The 10,719-nt window shown below is 48.0% G+C and overlaps 1 protein-coding gene across 2 annotated transcripts in view; it reads left to right on the plus strand.

The window, feature by feature from the left end:
- LGMN (legumain) overlaps positions 1 to 7,225 on the plus strand; it is a 34,696-nt gene extending 27,471 nt beyond the window's left edge. For both annotated transcript variants that reach the window (XM_024736314.1, XM_024736315.1), the window contains exons 11-15: positions 1,256 to 1,363; positions 1,507 to 1,599; positions 3,460 to 3,630; positions 6,315 to 6,382; positions 6,660 to 7,225. In XM_024736314.1, coding sequence (XP_024592082.1) covers positions 1,256 to 1,363; positions 1,507 to 1,599; positions 3,460 to 3,630; positions 6,315 to 6,382; positions 6,660 to 6,702 — 483 coding nt within the window. In that variant the 3' untranslated portion in view covers positions 6,703 to 7,225. The remainder of the gene's footprint in view (positions 1 to 1,255; positions 1,364 to 1,506; positions 1,600 to 3,459; positions 3,631 to 6,314; positions 6,383 to 6,659) is intronic.
- The last annotated feature ends 3,494 nt before the right edge of the window (positions 7,226 to 10,719 follow it).

The raw sequence follows: 10,719 nt of genomic DNA on the forward strand, positions 1-10,719 counted from the left end.
TATGTTCAGAAGGGACCTAGGTGGTAAAATAGGTCAGTCCATCAGGGCTGTCCAGACAGAGGTCATAGCAGGTGGCTGCTGAAGGCTTGGGCCTTGGGTGCCACCCCTGGGGCTAGCCCTCGGGATGTGTGCAGGGCTTCCAGTAGTCTGTACGACCAGACATCATCCCCCAGGTGGCCTGCCACCAGCTGAGAGCTCACCAGCTGAGTTCTGTTCCTTTGATGTGAGCACTGGCCTTCTAGAAGACCTTGTGAGCAGTCAGTCCAGCTATTTCCTTCAGCGCTTCTCTGGCAGAGTGTCGATTGGAGGGCCCGGGAGCCAGCAGGGCAGTCACAGGCCACAAGAAGTGCACTCAGGAGGCCGTGGGCTTGGCCAGGCTTTTGAGGGGGGGTAGTGGGGAGGTAGAGCAGCGAGGAGGCCAGGGAAAGGTAATTCAGAGGGGGCTGGGTCAAAGGTGGCGCTGCCCCAGCTTTGTCGGGGGATTGGAGGGAGGGAGGGAGGGTACCGGCAACAACTCTTCTGCCCTGAGCTTTCTGTTCTCTTTACAATTTCCTCAGCATTAGCCACGCCTGCTCTTGGTTGAGGAGGTATGAAGGATCTTTTCTAAGCGTTATGTTTCTATATACGTGTGCGTATATTTTATTTTTTGTTTTAGAACTGTTTTTAGATTAGCGTCGCTTGGTTTAGGAACATGACTGCTTGTAGCATTTCTTTCCCTCTGAATCGGGATCCAGTCTGCAGTGACCCCTGCAGGCAAACACAGCCAGGCAGTCGGGCCCGTTTGTTAGGCCCTGATGCCAGGTCAGCCCCGCCCCTCGGTGGCTTTAGCTCTGCCCATCTCAGTGGACCCAGACCTCAGCTCTGACCTGGACAGATGCTCTGCACCTTCCTTCTGCTGGTCACTAGGGGCAGGCGGGTGAGCGTGGAGGGGTGAGCACAACCCAGGGTCACCCCTGGCTGAAACGACTCTGGTGCGAGCGTGGTGGAACTGGGTAGCGGTTCTGCAGAGGATGCCAGGCAGCTTCGAAGTTCATCATCGGTGGATTTCAGGTGGTCAAATGCGTTGCCTCGCCCACTGCTGAAGACCAAGCGCGTGCTTTCAGGCTGCGATTGTGACCCTTCAGTGGTCCTGAAACCACGTGCGGGGAGCTGTGGACTCCAGGACCCAAGGGACGTTTGGCACATCTGCCCCTCCCACTCAAACTGACTCTCTCTCTCTCTCTCTCTCTCTCTCTCTCTCCCCATCCCTCCCCAGTCCATCTCTGCCATGAAGTTGATGCAGTTTCAGGGTCTGAAACACAAAGCTAGTTCTCCCATCTCCCTGCCCCCAGTCAAACACCTTGACCTCACTCCAAGCCCCGAGGTGCCCCACCTCTCCCTCTCCCCATCCCTCCCCAGTCCATCTCTGCCATGAAGTTGATGCAGTTTCAGGGTCTGAAACACAAAGCTAGTTCTCCCATCTCCCTGCCCCCAGTCAAACACCTTGACCTCACTCCAAGCCCCGAGGTGCCCCTCACCATCATGAAAAGGAAACTGATGGGCACCAATGATCTGCACGAGGCCAGGCGTCTTGTCAAGAAGATCGACGGGCAGCTGGAGGTAAGCGGTGGCGAAGCTGCGGCTCCCAGCCTTGCCGGGCAGCGTGTGCGAGTCCTGTCTCTGCCTCCTGACCATAAATCCGTGTTGGTGGGAGCCAAGTGACAGAGCTCTGGGGTCACCCTCCTGCCACACTGCGGGTACATGGGAAAGGAGACCAGGCCTTGTACTCGCTGTAAAATGGACATGAGTGAGCAGGGCAGTGGCCAGCTTCATTCTTCATCAGTAAACTGGCCTTGACCTCTTTGGAAGCAGGAAGCAAAGAGAGGGAGCCTGTTTCCTGCCAAGAAGCCACGGCATATGGGCATATGGGTGTTTCCTCTTTTACACCTAGTTGCTTACAAGACATTTTTATTTTGCTGCTTGGTGAGTTAGTAGCTAAGCATATTTAAAAACAAAAATCCAGTCCACAAAAAATTTCTGCTGCCTTAGGAAATCACAGTCACGGCCCCAAATTCTTCCTAAAATGCTTGAGCAATCTTTTACGATGACTGGCTTTGTTTTCAGCAGCTCATCAGTTTGTTTGCAACTGGCCGAATTTCTTTTCAAATTCTAGCTGTGTGGCTAGAACCACCAGGCATGTACCCACGAGATGCTGGGCGAAGAGACTGTCCGTTCAACAAGGCCAGCTGTGTAGACTCTATCCCCTCATCAGCACAGCACAGGGATTGATGTGCTGGGATACAGCCTGAATTTTCTAGGAAAGAAAAAAAAAAAAATCTGTGTGATCTGTCTCAAAGTCATATATCTCATAATCCTGACAGCTGGCAATCCTACACGTGGTACATTAACCAGGATGGGGGGTTTTGTGGTAGTTGTTGGTACCACAGTGTAATACAACAGTTCTCATATTTCTTTGCTCTCGGACCTCTTTACGCTCTTAAAATTATTGATCCCAAAGAGCTTTTGTTGGTGTGGGTTATATCAATATTTACTGCGTTAGAAATGAACACTGAGATTTTTAAAATAGTAACTCACTTAGAAATAGTAATAAACCCATTTTGTGTTAATATATTTTTTATGAAAAAGAATTACTTTCTAAAATAAAAACAATTTGGGTGAGAAGAGTGGCATCACTACACTTTTGCAGATCTGTTTTCTGCCTGGCGTTGTGGAAGACAGCTGGGTCATCGTACCTGCGTCTGTATTCACTGTTGGGCTCTTTTGTTCTGGTTGAAATGTATAAAGAAAATGTAACCTTACACAGATACATAGTTGGGAAAGGGAGGACATTATGGAGCCCCCAAGAAGCCTGGGGGACCCCCGTGGTCCTGGACCACATGTTGAGACCCGCTGGTCTGGCGCACAGTGGGCAGGGAGCATTCGGGCATGAATGGAACAAACCCTGGCTGGGGAGCGGGAGGGTCAGGGGACTCGATTGAAAGTTTTGGTTGACATGGAAGCAGCTTTCTCCTTAATGATGCTGGTTTTCATTATCTGGGAAGAAAATGATGTCCACCCTTTGCATCCTTCTGTCTAAGCCTCTGATGGTCTCCACAATGGACAAAGGTGCCTGTGAACACGTAGCACCGCTTACGGGACAACGGTCTGCTTTGGGGCACACTTTCTACATGCCCTCCCGCACCCCCCACTTCCTTAGCCTGGGCCATACCTGCTCTTCAGGTACTCAGATTTAAATGCTTCCATCATGACCGAAGATCCCTAAAAGGCAAGGTATTTCTGAAGGGCTCTAGCTGTAACAGAAGCCTTACGTGTGCGCCTTTGGCCGCAGAAAGCATCTGTTGGCATCTCTTTCAACATGCTGGGGTGGAGGCTCTATGAAAGAAGCATCTAACTGGTCCAGGGTTCCAGGAGAGACTACGTTAAGTAAGATACATTTGGAAAAGATGTGTTTCTTCACAGGCCAGAAATGTCATTGAGAAGTCAGTGCGGAAGATGGTCGCCTTGATCTCAGGGTCCGATGCCGAGGTAGACAGGCTCCTGTCCCAGAGAGCCCCGCTCACGGCGCACGACTGCTACCAGGCAGCCGTGTCGCACTTCCGTACGCACTGCTTCAACTGGCACAACCCCACGGTAAGTCCGGACCCTGGGGCTGCCGGCCTCTGCATCCTGCCTTCCGTGGGCCAACTAGCTTGGCCTTCCTCTGCATCTTAAACCCCAAACCTGAGTTAGTACTGTCCACCGGGAGTCACATCAGGTGCATTGCCTTGTAGAAGGTTCCATCTTGTAGAAGAAGCAACAGGCTCGTTCAGGGGCCTTTGGTGGGGATGCGAGAGGAGAAAAGTCATCCAAAATCACTGACCCTAAATCTTGGCCCCAGACACTCTGAACTGTCCCAGTGGCTGGGAGAGCTTACCAGTCATAGACCATTCAACTGCCATTTCCATTGGCCTTTGAAGGGGACTTCCTTCCCTTCACACTGTACTGTCCCTGCCAAACCCCACCCCTCCGCCCTGCCCCTTACACCAGCCACGCAGGTTTCTCCCTTCTGGGTCTGTTCCGACCTCTTCCCCAGATTTGTTGTTGAAGCAGGCCCTGGCCCACGGAGGAGAAGAAAGGACCTAGTTTCTGCAGATTGTCGAATGTCAGGGTTGGAAGGTACCTAAAAAGCCTCCTTTCTGGCCAGTACTTAAATGATGCTTGGCTCCTTATAGGGAAGGGGTTTAGCAAACTGTGGCCCACAGGCCCATTCCTGCCCACAGCCTGTTGGGTTTTTCCCCCCCCCAGTCTGTTTTTATAAATAAAGTTTTATCAAAACACAGCCACCCTCAGTCACATAGCTTTCACCCTTTAGCAGAGTTGAGTAGTTCACGCAGCCTACAAAGCCTCAAATATTTATTGTCTCGCCCTTGACAGAAGAGTTTGCCAAGTCCTGCTTTAGACCCATGCTCTTCGATAACAGTAGTCACTAGCCTCACGTGGCTCCTTAAAGTTGAATTTAAATTGGTTAGGGATTGACATATACACACTACAATATAGAGAATAGGTAACTAAAAGAACCTACTAAATAGCACAGGGAGCGCTACTCAATACTCTGTAATGACCTATATGGGAGAAGAATCTGAAAAAGAGTGGATCTGTGTGTATGTGTAACTGACTCACTTTGCTGTACGGCAGAAACTAGCACAACGTTATAAAGCAACTCTACTCCAGTAGAAAAAAACTAATTTAAAATAAAGAAATAAATGGGTTAAAATGAAACCAAACGTAAAAGTCAGTTCCGTAGCTGCAGTAGCTACATTTCCCGTGTTCAGGAGCCACGTGTGGTGAGGCATCTCAATTGAGAACGTTATAGAACATTTTCATTGTTGCAGAAAGTCCTCTCTGGGCTGTGCCGTGCAGACCATGGTCATCCTCAGGTACTTCTGAGGATGGAGTGCTGGGCACTTGGGAGATAGCTCTCCATTATTAAGAGGCTCTTAATTTTTCATTTATTTAACAAAGCATTCTCTTTGTTTAATGACTTTTTAAAATTCCCATTTATTTAACAAATACTTAATCCTCTGGTGTTACATTTTTTGCCTGCTGGAATCACAGAAAGTGAATCTCTCCTTTCTTCCTCTTGTGAGTTCTCAGGTTCCCTTGAAGTGTTTTTCAAGGTAAACACCCCCAGTTATTTCCATCTTAGTTGCTATCTGTTTGGCAATCACTTACCATCTGTCTCCCTCACCACTGTGTCCCAGACTAAAAGCCAGGCTGCCAGGTGGAGGTCCGGGCTAACAGAGGGGAGCAGGGCCAGGGGGTTCTCGTCCAGGAGTCCTTACCTGGGCTTGAGGGTGCTGCCAATCCCCTGCACATGTGCATTTTTTTTTTTTTTTACATCTTTATTGGAGTATAATTGGTTTACAATGGTGTGTTAGTTTCTGCTTTATAACAAAGTGAATCAGTTATACATATGTTCCCATATCTCTTCCCTCTTGCGTCTCCCTCCCTCCCACCCTCCCTATCCCACCCCTCCAGGTGGTCACAAAGCACCGAGCTGATCTCCCTGTGCTATGCGGCTGCTTCCCACTAGCTAGTTATCTTACGTTTGGTAGTGTATATATGTCCATGCCACTCTCTCACTTTGTCACAGCTTACCCTTCCCCCTCCCTACATCCTCAAGTCCACTCTCTAGTAGGTCTGTGTCTTTATTCCTGTCTTACTCCTAGGTTCTTCATGACATTTTTTCCCTTAAATTCCATATATATGTGTTAGCATACGGTATTTGTCTTTCTCTTTCTGACTGACTTCACTCCGTATGACAGACTCTAGGTCCATCCACCTCATTACAAATAGCTCAATTTCGTTCCTTTTTATGGCTGAGTAATATTCCATTGTATATATGTGCCACATCTTCTTTATCCATTCATCCGATGATGGGCACTTAGGTGGTTTCCATCTCCTGGCTATTGTAAATAGAGCTGCAATGAACATTGTGGTACATGACTCTTGCATTTTTCTTACGAGATGGTCCATAAGTCTCACCAGATAATCTAAAGGTGGGAGGGGACCCCTGACTCAGTAAAGGTGAAGAACCGTTGGTGTAAATCTTTTTCTTTTTTATGGCTGCACCAGGCGGCTTGTGGGATCTCAGCTCCCCAACCAGGTATCGAATCTGGGCCCTCAGCAGTGAAAGTGTGCAGTCCTAACCACTGGACTGCCAGGGAATTCTCAGGAAACACTGGTCTAGATGCTTTACCTGTTCCCATGTTAGGAGCTGATCGTGTTATAAAATGATGATGTTTGATCGTGCTTTTTGGTTTGTTTTCCTCCAGTACGAGTATGCTTTGAGACATTTGTACGTGTTGGTCAACCTTTGTGAAAACCCTTATCCGATTGACAGGTAACCCTGCACCTGGCATTTAAAGGGTCAGTGTCCTTCTGAAAGCAGAAGGGCACATGTAGCACTGCTGTCCTCTTCTGTACCTGGGCACTTTGCTTCTGCCAGCTTCTGCTGGCTTCTACCTCTCACTGTGGACGAATTCAAAATAGATGCATCCCCAGGGTTGCTGGGTTGGGTGGGTCTGTCATACATGTTCCGTGGTGGGTTCTGTTCGTCTTCATTTCTTCAGAGTTGACCAACTTCGGGTTCAACAACTTCTTCTTCCCGTTTCTTACAGAATAAAATTGTCCATGAACAAGGTATGCCTTGGTTACTACTGAAATGCTGTCGACGCTTTTTTGAACGTGAACACGTCCCTTAGAATGTGTGCTGATCAGAGACAGAAGAGCTGGGGCCAGAGGGAGGCTCCCCCCGCGGCTGCAGGCCCTCCCGGGGATGTGATCAGGCCACGCGGGCCGCACTCCAGGCCTCCCCCAGGATGGCTTGCTCACCTTTACCTACTTCCCCAGCTCCTACAGGTCCTGTGTGATCCTCTGAAAACCCCACAGATTTGGGAGGCTAAATCTCTGCACTGAGAAAGGTGCATTTGCTTTTTAAGAGGGTTTTTTTTGCCCATGGCTTTTACGGAGCGACACGTTCACTGGGGCTTCTGCAGCCAGTGAAACGGTCTTCGAGGAATTTGAAGTCAGAACCTCTTAAGTCTTTACGGTGATTTTATGGAAGAGCGACATAAACCCCAAATGGAAAACTATTTTTAGAAAACAGTATAATTTTTGATTGCTTTTGTATTTTATTTGTCAATGATGGACAAGTCTGAAAAATAAAGATTTATAACTGAATCCGTGTATTAATTTCAGGTCCCCGACTTTGTAGTCTGTGCTCCTGGCCCCTCCTGGTGGGGTCCGCTCCCCATCTGTGTCTTCCAGCCTCCCCTCTCCCACACCGCCACCTGCCTCTTTGTTCTCCCTGCTCCCCCGACGGCCTGGACTCTTCAGCCTCCTGTGCCTTGTGCCCTGGGGTGCCTTTCCCTCCATCTGACCCATCCTCAAGGTGTAGCTGAAAGTGCCCTGTCTTCCTCAGCTTCCTTCTCTCCCACACACAAAAGTCCCCTCTCCTCTGTCCGCCGGCATTTGCGTTTTCCTTGGGGATTTTCCAGCACTTGTAGGCGTGCCCTTACACCACACCTGGGGGCTGGGAGGTTATCTAAGCTCCTCCGAGGGCACAGGCTGCCTGCCTTGTCTTTGTTTCCCTTGGCCCCGTGTCCCACATGGGGTAGTACTCACCGTGGGTTTGTGAAAGACATTCAAAAGTAGCACTGACTCCATGTAGTGGAATATTATGTGGCCACGTAAAGGATGAAGCACTGCTACAGCTCCAGCATGTAGCCAAGGGAAAGAAGCCAGTCACACGAGACCCCGTATTATACGATTCGACTTGTATCTAATGTCCAGAATAAGCAAATCTATAGAAACAGAAAGTGGATGAGTGATGCCGGGAACCAGTGAGAGAGGGAAATGGGGAAATAGTGACTGCTAATGGGCATGAGGATTCTTTTGGGGCTGATGAAAATGTTCGGAGACCCATCACGATGATGGTTGTAAAGCTCTGAATGTACTAAATAAAACCCAGTGACTTGTACACATCAAATGGAATTATGTGGTTTGCTAATTATGTTTCAGTAACGTTCTTTTTAAAAATAAGCCATATACCTAGGTGACTGTTAAAATAGAGAGCAAAGGAACACTAAAAACCACGACACTTGTGACCACCTGTCTTTATGTAGTGAAACCTGTCTTATTTAGCAGTGGTTGACGCCTTTAAAGTTTGGAGGTATGGACTGGAAGTTGAGATACTGGCAAAGAGGGTTATTTATATCTGTGACAGATTCAAGGGTCATACTTTTGTTTCTAATGGGCCCATTTATTTTATTTTTTTAGCGGTATGCGGGCCTCTCACTGTCGTGGCCTTTCCCGTTGCGGAGCACAGGCTCCGGACGCGCAGGCTCAGCGGCCATGGCTCACGGGCCCAGCCGCTCCGCGGCATGTGGGATCCTCCCGGACCGGGGCACGAACCCGTGTCCCCTGCATCGGCAGGCGGACTCTCAACCACTGCGCCACCAGTGAAGCCCTAATGGGCCCATTTTTAATCAGTTTATGCTTTCTCCATGAGGTTGTCCTAATACATCCAATCACGTGACCAGGATAAAGCACTCATTGTCCTACAGATTTGGGGGAGCTTTAGGGATTTAAGTAACAAGTACAAGAAGCGTAAGGTGTGTGAACATGTATCACTACAGCTCAAGAATGGGCAGCCCTGGGGGCCGGCTGATGTTCAACGAAATGCAAATACTGACAAGTAGAATATTTAAAAGGAGTCTCTTAAAAGGCCTCAATGTTCAGGTGGTAAAAGTTCTGTTCTATTTTCTAGAACTGTTAACTACTTTGTGACCCTGCTTCTCTCTTATTATTTGTCCTCTCGGTAAAAGAAAAATATGCTTAACTATTTAACAAGTGCAGTAACTTGAATGTTCATGGTTCTAAAGGTTAAAAGCAGCTTGTTCATTTCTCAAATAAATGACAGTTTCATAAGTAAGTCACACTGCCTCTTCTTTCTCCTCATGTGGTTCATAGGCCCCCAGCAGACATGGCTCTCCATCCCTCGTATTAAGCCGTTTTCTATTAGATTTCTGATAAGGGTGACCTTTCTATGTGTATCACAACTAGGACCAGCATTTTTTCCCTAGTTATATCCAAAATGTACAGACATGTTCTGTCATAAGAGGTACATAGTACAGAAACTTTTGGAGTAAAACGTGGCCAACGCTTCTCTTCCCCAGAAATCCCAAATGTCAGTTTGTATTCATCATTAGAATGCCCTTTCTACATATTTACAAACCTATATACAAATAATACTTTTTTGCCTTTTTATTATAAAATAAAAACAGATATAGAAAACCATACAAAACAAGTGTAATGCTTAGTGAATTGTAAGATGAACATCCTTGTGACTACCACCCAAGAAATAGAACTTTACCAGATGTATTAGTCAAGATTCTCCTGAAATAGAACCAGCTGGATGTGTATACATACATAGAATTTATCTGAAGGAATCAACTCACATGATTGTGGAGACCTGGTAAGTCCAAAATTGCAAGCTGGAGACCCAGGGGAGGAGTTGCAGTCCAGGCCAAAGGCCACCTGCTAGCAGAATCCCTTCATGCTCAGGGAAGGTCAGTCCTTGCTCTCCTAAGGCCTTCAGCTGATTGGATGGGGCCCACCCACATTGTGGAGGGTCATCTGCTTTGCTCAGAGTCTACTCATTTAATATGTTAACATCATTCAGAAAGTCCACAACATTCAGAATAATATTTGACTAAATAAGCACCGTGGCCTAGTCAAACGGACACACAGAATCAACGATCACACCAGCCACCCTGGAAGCCCGTGCCTGTGCTCCATCCCAGTCACAGAACACCCCAGCCACCCCCCCACAAAGAGTAACCACTCTCCCTGTGTTCTTTGTGGTTTTATCACAAGTGTGTATCCCTAGACACTCGTCTTAGCCTTCATTCTGCAGGTTTCCTCATCCTTTTTCTTCCTTCCGATTTCCGTTGAAGAGTCCAGGCCGTGCATCGGTAGAGTTTCTCAGTCTGGACTTTGCTGATTGCATATTCAAGCTGCTCTTCAGCATGTTTTTCTGACGCCCAGCTCTCTTACGGATCGGCAGCAGGATCTGGAGGACTTACACGTGTCTAATGGGTTTCAATCCATTGTGCTTCTGTACTGAAGCTCAAATTGTTCATTTTCGGCTGATGGAATCTTAAAGGTGGGCTCCCAAGCCCTTTTGACATGACCCTAGGAAATCTCCATAGCTTCCTTCGTATCTGGTGTATCAAGATGATTCATTCTACATGTCCTGTCCCAAAGCTGAGATCAGCTGTTTCTCCAGGAAAAGCTCGTTTCTTTTCATGAGACATAGTCTTTCAAGGCAACAGTCGGACTGCTAGGAGTGCTCACTGCTCCTGCCTCCAGGCTGGCCCCCTCCAGTTCTGCTCTACGTGGGTGGAGAATTTCCAGACTCCCTGTGCTTCCAGACAGGGCTCTTCAAGGGCCTGGCCAGCTGCCCCGCATCCGCACCTTCCTCTACTCTTTGCTTCAGGCTTTATGTACAAGCGATCTGGAAATGACTGGTGACCCTGCATACAGCACACTCCTATTTCATTTTTCTGTGATTTTTCACTTTCTCTCACCTTCCTTGTCAGAAACTGTCAAGAGCCAGAGATTTTACCCCACTTGCACGTTAACAAGGTCACCTGCCACAGTTTCACAGGTGCTGGC

This window comes from Neophocaena asiaeorientalis, unplaced genomic scaffold (assembly GCF_003031525.2).
Source record: "Neophocaena asiaeorientalis asiaeorientalis breed wild unplaced genomic scaffold, Neophocaena_asiaeorientalis_V1.1 scaffold152, whole genome shotgun sequence".
NCBI classification, from domain to species: Eukaryota; Metazoa; Chordata; class Mammalia; order Artiodactyla; family Phocoenidae; genus Neophocaena; species Neophocaena asiaeorientalis.